The following is a 16,537-nucleotide window of genomic DNA, read 5'->3' on the forward strand; positions in this document are numbered from 1 at the left end:
AACACTCAGAGGCATCAAGAAGAAGTCTTGCATTCTCCTGCAAAATGTCTTGATAAAGTTGGGAAGTCATTTTTTCCGTTGATGATCACAAGCTGTCCAGGCCCTGAGGCAGCAAAACAGCCCCAAACCATGATGCTCCCTCCACCATACTTTACAGTTGGGATGAGGTTTAGATGTTGGTGTGATGTGCCTTTTTTTCTCCACACAGTGTTGTGTGTTCCTTCCTTCCAAACAATTCAACTTTTGTTTCATTTGTCCACAGAATATTTTGCCAGTAGCTCTGTGGAACATTCAGGTGCTCTTTTGCAAACTTCAGACAGTAATGTTTTTTTTGGACAGCAGTGGATTTTTCCGTGGTGTCCTCCCATGAACACTATTCTTACTTAGTGTTTTACCTATCGTAGTTCCGTCAACAGAGATGTTAGCATGTTCCAGAAATTTGTGTGTCTTTAGCTGACACTCTAGGATTCTTCTTAACCTCATTGAGCATTCTGCGCTGTGCTCTTGCAGTCATCTTTGCAGGACGGCCACTCCTAGGGAGTTTAGCAACCGTACTGAACTTTCTTCATTTACAGTGAGGGAAAAAAGTATTTGATCCCCTGCTGATTTTGTACGTTTGCCCACTGACAAAGAAAGTATCAGTCTATAATTTTAATGGTAGGTTTATTTGAACAGTGAGAGACAGAATAACAACAAAAAATCCAGAAAAATGCATGTCAAAATGTTATAAATTGATTTGTATTTAATGAGGGAAATACGTATTTGACCCCTCTGCAAAACATGACTTAGTACTTGGTGGCAAAACCCTTGTTGGCGATCACAGAGGTCAGACGTTTCTTGTAGTTGGCCACCAGGTTTGCACACATCTCAGGAGGGATTTTGTCCCACTCCTCTTTGCAGATCTTCTCCCTAAGTCATTAAGGTTTCGAGGCTGACATTTGGCAACTCGAATCTTCAGCTCCCTCCACAGATTTTCTATGGGATTAAGGTCTGGAGACTGGCTAGGCCACTCCGGGACCTTAATGTGCTTCTTGTCGAGCCACTCCTTTGTTGACTTGGCCGTGTGTTTTGAGTCATTGTCATGCTGGAATACCCATCCACGACCCATTATCAATGCCTTGATTTGACCGTACATGGCCCCGTCCATTGTCCCTTTGATGCGGTGAAGTTGTCCTGTCCCCTTAGCAGAAAAATACACCCAAAGCATAATGTATCCACCTCCATGTTTGGCGATGGGGATGGTTTTCTGGGGTCATAGGCAGCATTCCTCCTCCTCCAAACACGGCGAGTTGAGTTGATGTCAAAGAGCTCCATTTTGGTCTCATCTGACCACAACACTTTCACCCAGTTGTCCTCTGAATCATTCAGATGTTCATTGGCAAACTTCAGACGGGCATGTATATGTGCTTTCTTTAGCAGGGGGACCTTGCGGGCGCTGCAGGATTTCAGTCCTTCACGGCGTAGTGTGTTACCAATTGTTTTCTTGGTGACTAGGGTCCCAGCTGCCTTGAGATCATTGACAAGATCCTCCCGCGTAGTTCTGGGCTGATTCCTCACCGTTCGCATGATCATTGCAACTCCACGAGGTGAGATCTTGCATGGAGCCCCAGGCAGAAGGAGATTGACAGTTATTTTGTGTTTCTTCCATTTGCGAATAATTGCACCAACTGTTGTCACTTTCTCACCAAGCTGCTTGGCGATGGTCTTGTAGCCCATTCCAGCCTTGTGTAGGTCTACAATCTTGTCCCTGACATCCTTGGAGAGCTCTTAGGTCTTTGCTATGGTGGAGAGTTTGGAATCAGATTGATTGATTGCTTCTGTGGACTGGTGTCTTTTATACATGGTAACAAGCTGAGATTAGAAGCACTCCCTTTAAGAGCGTGCTTCCCCCTAATCTCAGCTCGTTACCTGTATAAAATACACATGGGAGCCAGAAATCTTTGATTGAGAGGGGGTCAAATACTTATTTCCCTCATTAAAATGCAAATCAATTCATAACATTTTTGACATGCGTTTTATCTGGATTTTGTTGTTGTTGTTCTGTCTCTCACTGTTAAAATAAACCTACCATTACAATTATAGACTGATCATTTCTTTGTCAGTGGGCAAAAATCAGCAGGGGTTCAAATACTTTTTTCCCTCACTGTATAGACCATTTGTCCTACTGTGGACTGATGGACATCATGGCATTTAGATATACTTTTGTAAGCCTTTCCATATTTATGCAAGTCATCCATTCTAAATCTGAGATCTTCTGAGATCTCTTTTGGAGAAGTCGTTAGCCTAAGGGTTCACATACTTTTTTCAGCCTACCCTGTGAATGTTTAAATTATGTATTCAATATAGACAAGAAACATATAATACTGTGTGTGTTATTAGTTTAAGAACACTGTGTTTGTCTATTGTTTTGACTTTGATCAAATTTTATGACCAATTTATGCAGAAATCCAGGTAATTCCAAGGGGCTAACATACTTTTTCTTGCCACTGTATATAGTGTTAATTCATTCCTACTTATATTTGTGTGTATTTTGTATATGTTGTGTAATCTGTTAGATATTACTTGTTAAAACTAACACTAAAAGTGTATGACAGAGTCATAGACCATCATGAAAGTTAGGAGGATGGATTTGGCATTTCTCTATAAGTACGATGTCAACATTTTGTTTTCTACTTGCTCTCACAGACACACACATAAATCAGCCCCTTGGACAGCCACACCATTTGATTGGACTAAATCATTTTTGGTATATTTAAGTTGTCACTCTATTCAACTAAGCATAAGTGATTTGATGATGTTGAAATGTTGAAGTTGAAATGGTGCTGGCAGCTCCTGTTTTCTTTTTGATTTACAGTTCCAAATCAATAGTTGTTTAGTAAAACCATACTGTAGGTCATGTAACTGTTTGTTACATACAATATGCTTTGTGGACTCCACCAGACAGATGTTGCTCTCCGGTTTTATGACGAAATAAAGGCGTGGTTGAATTTATTCTGTAACCGTGTTTTCTTACTGTCTGCATTTAGGCCTATATATCACTGTGTCAAGGCATATGAACTAACTGGTTATAATATGGCTTTTTCCCTGGCTTAGCTTCCCCAGTGATTTTCCCCACACACTGCTACTGGAGGAGGAAAAGGAGAGGAGAGGAAAGGAAGAATAGAGGAAGAGAAGAGGAACAGACAGGAAAGGATGGGAAAGAAAGAGCGGAGGAAGAGAAGTGGAGAGGAAGAGGGAGAGGGAGAGGGAGAGGAGATGAAGAGGGAGAAGAGAGGAAAAGGGAGAGGAAAGGAAAAGGTGAGGAAGAGGGAGAAGAGAGGAGATGAAGAGAAGAGGAAAATAGAGGAGAGGAAGAGAAGAGGGAGAGGAGAGGAAGAGGGAGATGAAGAATGATAGGAGAGGAAGAGGAAGAGAAGAGGAAGCCGAAGAGGAAGAGGAGAGGAGGAGAAGAGAGGAAGAGGGAGAGTAAGAGGAGAGTAGAGGAAGAGGAAGAGGGAGAGGAGAGCAGAGGAAGAGGAAGAGGACAGGAGAGCAGAGGAAGAGGAAGAGTGAGAGGAGAAGAGAGGAAGAGGAAGATGTGGAAAGGAGAGGAGAGGAGAGGAGAGGAGAGGAGAGGAGAGGAGAGGAGAGGGAGCGGAGAGTAGAGGATGAGGGAGATGAGAGGAAGAGGGAGATGAGAGGAAGAGGAGTGGAGAGGAAGAGAAGAGGAAAATGAGAGGAGAGGAAGAGGAGAGGAACAGGAGAGGGAGAGGAAGAGGGAGAGGAAAAGGAGTGGAGAGGAAGAGGGAGTGACCTGGCTGTCCATAAACAGATGAAAGATCTTAATTTGATCTCTATTTTGTTGCTGGGAATTTAATGTAAAGCAGGAAATGCAAACTTGTAGTGTATTTGAGTTTCAAAAAGGCTTCTAAAGTTAATAATTTCCTCTTTTTGACCTGATTTTTCCTAACAAAAAATGGATCAACCCTTAAAAAAATGTTTATTAATTATAATCCACATGATCATTCACCTTTCCTGTTTCTGCAGGATTATTTTCCTATTGTACCAAACTGGCTCAAATAAAGATCCTACATCGGTATATGGCTGATTAAAGCTTTATGTGATGATGAAGAAATTTTGTAACAATACACATGAGGGGGTGAAGTATACATGAGCAGGGTTAGGGGTCAGGGTCTTACCTCGTGAATGAGGGGGTGAAGTATACATGAGAAGGGTTAGGGGTTAGGGGTCGGTCAAGGTCTTACCTTGTGAAAGAGGGGGTGGAGTATACATGAGAAGGGTTAGGGGTTAGGGGTCAGTGGTCAGGGTCTTACCTGGTGAATGAGGGGGTGGAGTATACATGAGAAGGGTTAGGGGTCAGTGGTCAGGGTTCAGGGTCTTACCTGGTGAATGAGGGGGTGGAGTATACATGAGAAGGGTTAGGGGTTAGGGGTCAGGGTTCAGGGTCTTACCTGGTGAATGAGGGGGTGGAGTATACATGAGAAGGGTTAGGGGTTAGGGGTCAGGGTTCAGGGTCTTACCTGGTGAATGAGGGGGTGGAGTACACATGAGCACCACTCCTTGTCCTTCCCTTACAGACACGCCTCCTCTCGTCCTCCCACTGAAGGACCCCAGATCTGCAACATACAGCATTTACAGTTGCCAGACTATTCTGTACACACAGTTACCAGACTATTCTGTACACACAGTTACAAGACTATTCTGTACACACAGTTACCAGACTATAATGTACACACAGTTACCAGACTATTCTGTACACACAGTTACAAGACTATTCTGTACACACAGTTACCAGACTATAATGTACACACAGTTACCAGACTATTCTGTACACACAGTTACCAGACTATTCTGTACACACAGTTACCAGACTATAATGTACACACAGTTACAAAACTATTCTGTACACACAGTTACCAGACTATTCTGTACACACAGTTGCCAGACTATTCTGTACACACAGTTACCAGACTATAATGTACAAACAGTTACCAGACTATTCTGTACACACAGTTACCAGACTATTCTGTACATACAGTTACCAGACTATAATGTACACACAGTTACCAGACTATTCTGTACACACAATTACCAGACTATTCTGTACACACAGTTACCAGACTATAATGTACACACAGTTACCAGACTATTCTGTACACACAGTTACCAGACTATAATGAATACACAGTTACCAGACTATAATGTACACACAGTTACCAGACTATAATGTACACGCAGTTACAAAACTATTCTGTACACACAGTTACCAGACTATAATGTACACACAGTTACCAGACTATTCTGTACACACAGTTACCAGACTATTCTGTACACACAGTTACCAGACTATTCTGTACACACAGTTAACAGACTATTATTTACACACAGTTACCAAACTATGATGTACACACAGTTACAATACCATTCTGTACACACAGTTACCAGACTATTATTTACACACAGTTACCAGACTATTCTGTACACACAGTTACCAGACTATTCTGTACACACAGTTACCAGACTATTATTTACACACAGTTACCAGACTATGATGTACACACAATTACCAGAATATTATTTACACACAGTAACCAGACTATTCTGTACACACAGTTACCAGACTATAATGTACACACAGTTACCAGACTATAATGTACACACAGTTACAAAACTATTCTGTACACAAAGTTACCAGACTATAATGTACACACAGTTACCAGACTATAATGTACACACAGTTACCAGACTATAATGTACACACAGTTACCAGACTATTCTGTACACACAGTTACCAGACTATTATTTACACACAGTTACCAGACTATAATGTACACAGTTACCAGAATATTATTTACAAACAGTTACCAGACAATTCTGTACACACAGTTACCAGACTATAATGTACACACAGTTACAATACTATTCTGTACACACAGTTACTAGACTATAATGTACACACAGTTACAATACTATTCTGTACACACAGTTACTAGACTATAATGTACACACAGTTACCAGACTATAATGTACACACAGTCACCAGACTATTCTGTACACACAGTTACCAGACTTTTCTGTACACACAGTTACCAGACTATAATGTACTCACAGTTACCAGACTATAATGTACACACAGTTACCAGACTATAATGTACACACAGTTACCAGACTATAATGTACTCACAGTTACCAGACTATAATGTACTCACAGTTACCAGACTATTCTGTACACACAGTTACCAGACTATTCTGTACACACAGTTACCAGACTATTCTGTACACACAGTTACCAGACTATTCTGTACACACAGTTACCAGACTTTTCTGTACACACAGTTACCAGACTATTCTGTACACACAGTTACCAGACTATTCTGTACACACAGTTACCAGACTATAATGTACTCACAGTTACCAGACTATTCTGTACACACAGTTACCAGACTATAATGTACTCACAGTTACCAGACTATTCTGTACACACAGTTACCAGACTATTCTGTACACACAGTTACCAGACTATAATGTACACACAGTTACCAGACTATTCTGTACTCACAGTTACCAGACTATTCTGTACACACAGTTACCAGACTATAATGTACACACAGTTACCAGACTATAATGTACACACAGTTACCAGACTATTCTGTACTCACAGTTACCAGACTATAATGTACACACAGTTACCAGACTATAATGTACACACAGTTACCAGACTATTCTGTACTCACAGTTACCAGACTATTCTGTACACACAGTTACCAGACTATAATGTACACACAGTTACCAGACTATAATGTACACACAGTTACCAGACTATAATGTACACACAGTTACCAGACAATTCTGTACACACAGTTACCAGACTATAATGTACACACAGTTACAATAGAGCTTGGTTCAACCATAGATAGTGTGATCTATAGAGACTGGCTCAGCTATTCTGAGACTGGGCCAGCTATAGAGACTGGTTCAGCTATACATTATGTGATCTATAGAGACTGGTTCAGCTATACATAGTGTGATCTATAGAGACTGGTTCAACCATAGTAAGTGTGATCTATGGAGACCGGTTCAGCTATACATAGTGTGATCTATAGAGACTGGTTCAGCTATGCATAGTGTGATCTATAGAGAATGGCTCAGCTATACACAGTGTGATCTATAGAGACTGGTTCAGCTATACATAGTGTGATCTATAGAGACTGGCTCAGCTCTACATAGTGTGATCTATAGAGACTGGCTCAGCTCTACATAGTGAAGAGGAGAGATCAAAGTCAAAGCTTTCCTTAAAAATATAAAATGGCTCCTGCAGTGAGAAGAAAAGCTAGTATACCTGGAGCCCTGGAAAGTTAGAGGCAATATTAATATTAGACACACATTTTGTAGCTACATTTTATTTAACAATTCATGAAGGTTGGCATATCCATTTTGAAGCATTATGAAGAGTACTGGGTCCCCACCGACAAAAGCAATATTAAAATGTTTTTCATTTTGATTGAATCATTCTCAAGAGGCTTAACAGTGAACAAGAATGTCAGCGTTTATGCTATCATCAGTGTACTTTGAAGCTAACCCATCTTCCGCAGCAGCTCACTATGTGAAACCTAAGAAATGTTGAGTAGGGTTGAAAAATGTTTTACTACAATGTGCTCTGTTAAACATGACACAGGCTTCAGTTCCCTCCCTAATAAGCTGCCACCAGAGTGAAGGAATGGAAAGCCTTAGTCTGAATAGCACTGTCACTGTGGTGGCCATGAACTGATCAGCTTCTGGCTGTGTTTTAAATGGCACACTGTTCACTCTATAGTTCTCTACTAATGACCAGAGCCCTATGAGGTTAATGCACTATATCAGGAATAGGGTGCATTTGGGACACCAGTGACTCACTTAAATAAATAAGGTATCACCATGAGGATTGGGTGTTGAGGAGAGGCTGTACTGAAGGGTTGAGGAGAGGCTGTTCCGAAGGGTTGAGGAGAGGCTGTACCGAAGGGTTGAGCAGAGATTGTACCGAAGGGTTGAGCAGAGACTGTACCGAAGGGTTGAGCAGAGGCTGTACCGAAGGGTTGAGGAGAGGCTGTACCGAAGGGTTGAGGAGAGGCTGTACCGAAGGGTTGAGCAGAGACTGTACCGAAGGGTTGAGCAGAGGTTGTACTGAAGGGTTGAGGAGAGGCTGTACTGAAGAGTTGAGAAGAGGCTGTACTGAAGGGTTGAGGAGAGGCTGTACTGAAGGGTTGAGGAGAGGCTGTACTGAAGGGTTGAGTAGAGGCTGTACCGAAGGGTTGAGGAGAGGCTGTACCGAAGGGTTGAGGAGAGGCTGTACCGAAGAGTTGAGAAGAGGCTGTACTGAAGGGTTGAGGAGAGGCTGTACTGAAGGGTTGAGGAGAGGCTGTACTGAAGGGTTGAGGAGAGGCTGTACTGAATGGTTGAGAAGAGGCTGTACCGAAGGGTGGAGAAGAGGCTGTACTGAAGGGTTGAGAAGAGGCTGTACCGAAGGGTTTAGCTTTTTACTACTTTGCTATACATTCCAGTGGCAGGTGATAGCAGTACAACAATCTCCAGGTGTCAGCGATCAAGCTGAGACTTTGGTTCTGCTATAACGATCTATAGAGACAGTAAAACATCATCTCCAGGTGTCAGAACCTTGTTATCAAAGACATAAAGACAACACAGTTGTCAGATCATACTGGCTGCCTCTGAAATGGCACCCTATTCCCTATATAGTTCACTACTTTTAACCAGGGCCCATAGACCTCTGGTCAAAAGAAGAGTATAATTTGAGACATAGCCGGTGTCAAGAGGAGAAGAGAGTAAAATGTGTTGAGCGGCTGACTACAGCTTTATTTCCTTTCTTTTTATTGCAATACCCTCTCATGTTTCTCTGGACCAATCAGATATCTTTTTATTGCAATAACCTCTCATGTTTCTCTGGACCAATCAGATCTCTTTTTATTGCAATAACCTCTCATGTTTCTCTGGACCAATCAGATATCTTTTTATTGCAATAACCTCTCATGTTTCTCTGGACCAATCAGATCTCTTTTTATTACAATACCCGCTCATGTTTCTCTGGACCAATCGGATCTCTTTGCAATGTAAAGTGATGTTTCTCTGGATCTATCGGATATATCTGTAATGGGAAAGTCAAGTCAGGAGATAAATATGAATGTGTTAACAATGCAACAACCATGGATGTGTTATTAGATAAGAATGGAAGAGAATAATTATGCCATTTGAATAAGTATCTGTCAATCTACTGACTGGTTCTCTGAAGACTAGTCCATAGCCTGAACAGTGCTCAAAGCATAACCTCATTATTGTATTTTAATCATTCAGTTAAAATAGGTTTGTAATTCAATATGGACAATCAATATGAAAAAGGTAAAGGCATAAAAGACAGTATGCATCTCTGTTAAACCCATTGTTCAGTTGTGGTTCATTTTCCTTGAGATCATGTGATCTTACCTGTGTCTGCGGTCACAGCATCACTTCCATCTAGATCTTAATGGACGATAGACTGGTGGAGATAGAACCTGACATTGCTCTGATGTCAATGGAGCTCACTAGACCTATTTCTACTGTAGTTCTAGAGCCCACAGTAACAAAATACCTGACTCTTATCATCATAGAGGCCGTGGAATGGGGGAGACAGAGAGAGAGCGAGAGAGAGGGGGAGGGAGAGAGATAGAGGGAGACAGAGAGACAGAGAGAGAGAGAGAGAGAGAGAGAGAGAGAGAGAGAGAGAGAGAGAGAGAGAAAGAGAGAGAGAGAGGGTAGGATCTCAATAGGGAGTCAGATCACATGTCTCCCCTCCCTCTCCTCTCCATCTCTCCCCTCACCTCCCTACCCTCCCTCTCCACTCCATCTCCTCCCTCCCTCCCATCCCTCTTCTCCCCCCCTCCTTCTCCTCCCTCTCCTCACTCCCCCCCATCTCCCCCCCCCCCCCCCTCCCCTCCATATCCTCCCTCCCCTCCATCTCTCCCCTGCATCTCCTCCATCCATCTCCTCCCTCCCCTCGGGCTGCTACTGCTGCTTTTGATGCAATCAGGAAGTTTGACAGCCTGCCACCCCAGCCTCCTCCAACCTCCAATCTAGATCCCTGGAAGTGCTAAAGAAATGCTTCTAGCTACAGTACAAATCAAATTGTATTTGTAACATGCGCCGAATACAAATGCTTACTTACAAGCCCTTAACCAATAATGTTAGTTTTAAGAAAATAAGTACTAAATAAACTAAAGTCAATGTAAATAGTCTGGTGGCTGTTTGGGGGTGGAAGCTGTTAAGGAGCCTTTTGGACCTAGACTTGGCGCTCTGGTAAGACTTGCCTTGTGGAAGCAGAGAGAACTGTCTATGACTAGGGTGGCTGGAGTCTTTGACAATTTTTTCTTCTGATGGCAGGAAGCTTGGCTCATTGACGTACTAGGCTGTACAAACTACTCTCTGTAGTGCCTTGCAGTCGGAGGCCTAGCAGTTGACATACCAGTGATGCAACCAGTCAGAACGGTCTCGATGCTGCAGCTGTAGAACTACAGTATTTGAGGATCTGAGAACCCATGCCAAACATTTCCAGTCTCCTGAGGGGAAATAGGCATTGTCAAGCCCTCTTCACAACTATCTTGGTGAGTTTGGACCATGATAGTTTGTTGGTAATGTGGACACCAAGGAAGCTCTCGACCTGCTCCACTACAGCCCTGTTGATGTGAATGGGGGTCGGCCCTCCTTTATCTGTAGCCCACTATCATGTCCTTTGTCTTGCTCACATTGAGGGAGAGGTTGTTGCCAGGTCTCTGACTTCCTCCCTGTAGGCTGTTGAGGATCAGCGTGGTAGATGTGTTGATGCCTACCCTTACCACCTGGTGGCAGCCAGTCCAGGATCCAATTGAAGAGGGAGGTGTTCAGTAATAGGGTCCTTAGCTTAGTGATGAGCTTTGAGGGCACTATGGTGTTGAACGATGAGCTGTAGTCAATGAACAGCATTCTCACGTAGGTGTTCGTTTTGATAGGGCAGTGTGGAGTGCAATATAGATCGCATCATCTGTGGGTTTAGGGGCAATATGTTGGGTAATATGCAAATTGAAATGGGTCTAGGGTTTACGGGAGTATGGTGTCGATGTAAGCCACAACCAGCCTTTCAAAGCACTTCATGGCTACAGATGTGAGTGCTACGGGTCTGTAGTCATTTAAGCAGGTTATCTAGGCGTTCTTGGGCACAGTGACTATGGTGGTCTGCTTGAAACACGTAGAAATTACAGACTCGGTCAGGGAGAGGCTGAAAATGTCAGTGAAGACACTGGCCAGTTGGTCAGCGCATGCTCTGAGTACACGTCGTGGTAATTCGTCTGACCTGTTTAAAGGTCTTGCTCACACCGGCTACAGAGAGCATGATCACACAGTCGTCTGGAACATCTGGTGCTCTCATGCATGTTTCAGTGTTGCTTGCCTCGAAGTGCGCATATGAGTAATTTACCTTGTCTGGTAGGCTCGTGGCACTGGGCAGCTCACAGCTGGGCTTCCCTTTGTAGTCCATAATAGTTTGTAAGCCCTGCCACACCTGATGAAAATCAGATCCGGTGTAGTAGGATTCAATGTTAGTCCTGTATTAAAACTTTGCCTGTTTGATGGTTCATCGGAGGGTGAAGCGGGATTTCTTATAAGCGTTCGGGTTAGTGCGGATGTTGCCTGTAATCCATGGCTTCTGGTTGGGGTACGTATGGTCACTGTGAAGATGATGTCATCGATGCACTTATTGATGAAGCCGGTGACTGATGTGGTGTACTCTTCAATGCCATCGGATGAATCCCGGAACATATTCCTGTCTGTGCTGGTAAAACTGTCCTGTATCTTAGCATCTGCGTCATCTGAACAGTTCCGTATTGAGTGAGTCACTGGTACTTCTTGCTTTAGTTTTTGCTTGTAAGCAGGAATCAGGAGGATAGAATTATGGTCACATTTGCCAAATGGAGGGCAAGGGAGAGCTTTGTACGCGTCTATGTGTGTCAAGTAAAGGTGGTCTAGGGTTTTTTTCCCCACATGTGACATGCTGATAGAAATTAGGTAAAACGGATTTCAGTTTGCATTAAAGTCCCCTATACCTCCCTGTACCTCCCTAAACCTCCCTACTCCTCCCCAATCCTCCCTGTACCAACCTATTCCTCCCTATTCCTCCCTATTCCTCCCTGTACCAACCTATTCCTCCCTATACCTCCCTACAACTCCCTATTCCTCCTTATACATCCCTATGCCTCCCTATCCCTCCTTATACCTCCCTATTCCTCCCTATTCCTCCCTATTCCTCCCTATACCTCCCTAATCCTCCCTGTACCTACCGATTCCTCCCTATTCCTCCCTATACCTCCCTATACCTCCCTATTCCTCCCTATACCTCCCTAAACCTCCCTGTACCTCCCTAATCCTCCCTAATCCTCACTTGTCCTCCATAATCCTCCCTATTCCTCCCTATTCCTCCCTATACCTCCCTAATCCTCCCTGTACCTCCCTAATCCTCCCTATACCTCCCTAATCCTCACTAGCCCTCCCTAATCCTCCCTATTCCTCCCTATTCCTCCCTATACCTCCCTAATCCTCCCTGTACCTCCCTAATCCTTCCTAATCCTCACTAGTCCTCCCTAATCCTCCCTATTCATCCCTATTCCTCCCTATACCTCCCTAATCCTCCCTGTACCTCCCTAATCCTCCCTATTCCTCCATAATCCACACTATTGCTACCTATTCCTCCCAATTCCTCCCTACTCCTCCCTATACCTCCCGATTACTCCCTAATCCTCCCTAATCCTCACTAGTCCTCCTTAATCCTCCCTATTCATCCCTATTCCTCCCTATACCTCCCTAATCCTCCCTGTACCTCCCTAATCCTCCCTATTCCTCCCTATTCCACCCTATACCTCCCTATACCTCCCTATACCTCCCTATTCCTCACTATCCCCCCCTTGTACCTCCCTATACCTCCCTATTCCTCCCTGTACATCCCTATCATCCCTGTACCTCCCTACTACTCCCTATAACTACCTATTCCTCCCTATACCTACCCATTCCTCCCTATACCTCCCTATTCCTCCCTATCCCCCCCTTGTACCTCCCTATACCTCCCTATTCCTCCCTGTACCTCCCTATCACCCCTGTACCTCCCTACTCCTCCCTATAGCTCCCTATACCTCCCTATTCCTCCCTATTCCTCCATATTCCTCCCTATCCCCCCCTTGTACCTCCCTATTCCTCCCTATACCACACTACACCTCCCTATTCCTCCCTAATCCTCCCTGTACCTACCTATTCCTCCCTATACCTACCTATTCCTCCATATTCCTCCCAATTCCTCCCTATACTCCCTATACCTCCCTGTACCTCCCTATTCCTCCCTATACCTCCCTATTCCTCCATGTACCTCCCTATACCTCCCTATTACTCCCCAATCCTCCCTGCACCTCCCTATTCCTCCCTATTCCTCCGTATCCCCCACTTGTAACTCCCTATTCCTCCCTATACCTCCCTACTCCTCCCCAGTCCTCCCTGTACCAATCTATTCCTCTCTATTCCTCACTATACCTCCCTACAACTCCCTATACCTCCCTACACCTCCCTGTACCTCCCTATTCCTCCCTATACCTCCCTATTCCTCCAAGTACCTCCCTATTAATCCCCAATCCTCCCTGTACCTCCCTATTCCTTCATATACATCCCTATTCCTCCCTGTACCTCCCTATTCCTCCCTATACCTCCCTATTCATCCCTTACCTCCCTATACCTCCCTATCCTCCCTGTACCTCCCTATTCCTCCCTATCCCCCTCTTGTACCTCCCTATACCTCCCTACTCCTCCCTATACCTCCTTATTCCTACCTATTCCTCCCTATTCCTCCCTATACATCCCTATGCCTCCCTATACCTCCCTATTCCTCCCTGTACCTCCCTATACCACTCAAATCCTCCCTGTACCAACCTATTAATCCCTATTCTTCCCTATTCCTCCCTATACCTACCTATTCCTCCCTTTCCCTCCCTATACCACCCTATATCTCCCTGTACCAACCTATTCCTCCCTATTCCTCCCTATACCTACCTAGTCCACCCTATTCCTCCCCAATCCTCCCTGTACCAACCTATTCCTCCCTTTTCCTCCCTATACCTCCCTGTACCTCCTTATTCCTCCCTATATCTCCCTGCACCTCCCTATTCCTCCCTATTCCTCCGTATCCCCCACTTGTAACTCCCTATTCCTCCCTATACCTCCCTACTCCTCCCCAGTCCTCCCTGTACCAATCTATTCCTCTCTATTCCTCACTATACCTCCCTACAACTCCCTATACCTCCCTACACCTCCCTGTACCTCCCTATTCCTCCCTATACCTCCCTATTCCTCCAAGTACCTCCCTATTAATCCCCAATCCTCCCTGTACCTCCCTATTCCTTCATATACATCCCTATTCCTCCCTGTACCTCCCTATTCCTCCCTATACCTCCCTATTCATCCCTGTACCTCCCTATACCTCCCTATCCTCCCTGTACCTCCCTATTCCTCCCTATCCCCCTCTTGTACCTCCTTATACCTCCCTACTCCTCCCTATACCTCCTTATTCCTACCTATTACTCCCTATTCCTCCCTATTCCCCCTATACCTCCCTTTACCTCCCTAAACCTCCCTACTCCTCCCCAATCCTCCCTGTACCAACCTATTCCTCCCTATTCCTCCCCAATCGTCCCTGTACCAACTTATTCCTCCCTATACCTCCCTACAACTCCCTATTCCTCCTTATACATCCCTATGCCTCCTTATACCTCCCTATTCCTCCCTATTCCTCCCTATACCTCCCTAATCCTCCCTGTACCTACCGATTCCTCCCTATTTCTCCCTATACCTACCCATTCCTCCCTATACCTCCCTATTCCTCCCTATCCCCCCCTTGTACCTCCCTATACCTCCCTATTCCTCCCTGTACCTCCCTATCACCCCTGTACCTCCCTACTCCTCCCTATAACTACCTATTCCTCCATAATCCACCATATTGCTACCTATTCCTCCCTATACCTCCCGATTACTCCTTAATCCTCCCTATTCCTCCCTATCCCCCTCTTGAACCTACCTATAAATCCCTACTCCTCCCTATACCTCCCTATACCTCCCTATTCCGACCTATTCCTCCCTAATCCTCCCTGTACCTCCCTAATCCTCCCTATTCCTCCCTATTCCTCACTATTCCTCCCTAATCCAACATATTGCTACCTATTCCTCCCAATTCCTCCCAATTCCTCCCTATACCTCCCGATAACTCCCTAATCCTAACTACTCCTCCCTATAACTACCTATTCCTCCCTATACCTCCCTATTCCTCCCCATTCCTCCCTATACCTCCCTATTCCTCCCTATCCCCCCCTTGTATCTCCCTATACCTCCATATTCCTTACCTATACCTCCCTATTCCTCCCTGTACATCCCTATCCTCCCTGTACCTCCCTATGCCACCCTATTCCTCCATATCCCCCTCTTGTACCTACCTATACATCCCTACTCCTCCCTATAGCTCCCCAATCCTCCCTGTACCAACCTATTCCTCCCTATTCCTCCCTATACCTCCCTATAACTCCCTATTCCTCCCTATACATCCCTATGCCTCCCTATACCTCCCTATTCCTCCCTGTACCTCCCTATACCACCCTATATCTCCCTGTACCTCCCTACTCCTCCCCAATCCTCCCTGTACCAACCTATTCCTCCCTATTCCTCCCTATACCTACCTAGTCCACCCTATTCCTCCCCAATCATCCATGTACCTCCCTATTCCTCCCTATACCTCCCAATCCCCCCTTATACCTCCCTATTCCTCCATATACCTCCCTATTCCTCCCTGTACCTCCCTATTCCTCCCTATACCTCCCTACTCCTCCTCAATCCTCCCTGTACCAATCTATTCCTCCCTATTCCTCCCTATTCCTCCCTATACCTACCTATTCCTCCCTATTCCTCCCCAATCCACCCTGTACCAACCGATTCCTCCCTATTCCTCCCAATCCCCCCTTATACCTCCCTATTCCTCCATATACCTCCCTATTCCTCCCTATACCTCCCTCCTCCTCCTCAATCCTCCCTGTACCAATCTATTTCTCCCTATTCCTCCCTATACCTCCCCAATTCACCCTGTACCAACCGATTCCTCCCTATTCCTCCCTATACCTCCCTATTCCTCCATGTACCTCCCTATAACTTCCCAATCCTCCCTGTACCTCCCTATTCCTCCATATACTTCCCTATTCCTCCCTATACCTCCCTATTCCTCCCTGTACCTCCCTATACCTCCCTGTACCTCCCTATTCCTCCCTATCCCCCTCTTGTACCTCCCTATACGTCCCTACTCCTCACTATACCTCCCTATACCTCCCTATTCATACCTATTCATCCCTATTCCCCCTATACCTCCCTGTACCTCCCTAAACCTCCCTACTCCTCCCAGATCCTCCCTGTACCAACCTATTCCTCCCTATTCCTCCCTATACCTACCTATTCCTCCCGATTCTTCCCC

The 16,537-nt window shown here is 44.9% G+C and overlaps 1 protein-coding gene across 1 annotated transcript in view; it reads right to left on the reverse strand.

Annotated features, from left to right (window-relative positions):
• Positions 1–16,537, reverse strand: part of LOC110503441 (contactin-5) — a 312,088-nt gene that overhangs the window by 236,996 nt on the left and 58,555 nt on the right. The window contains exon 4 of the mRNA XM_036961468.1: positions 4,521–4,616. Within this exon, the coding sequence (XP_036817363.1) occupies positions 4,521–4,616 (96 nt within the window). The remainder of the gene's footprint in view (positions 1–4,520; positions 4,617–16,537) is intronic.

This window comes from Oncorhynchus mykiss, chromosome 24, assembly GCF_013265735.2.
Source record: "Oncorhynchus mykiss isolate Arlee chromosome 24, USDA_OmykA_1.1, whole genome shotgun sequence".
NCBI lineage: Eukaryota > Metazoa > Chordata > Actinopteri > Salmoniformes > Salmonidae > Oncorhynchus > Oncorhynchus mykiss.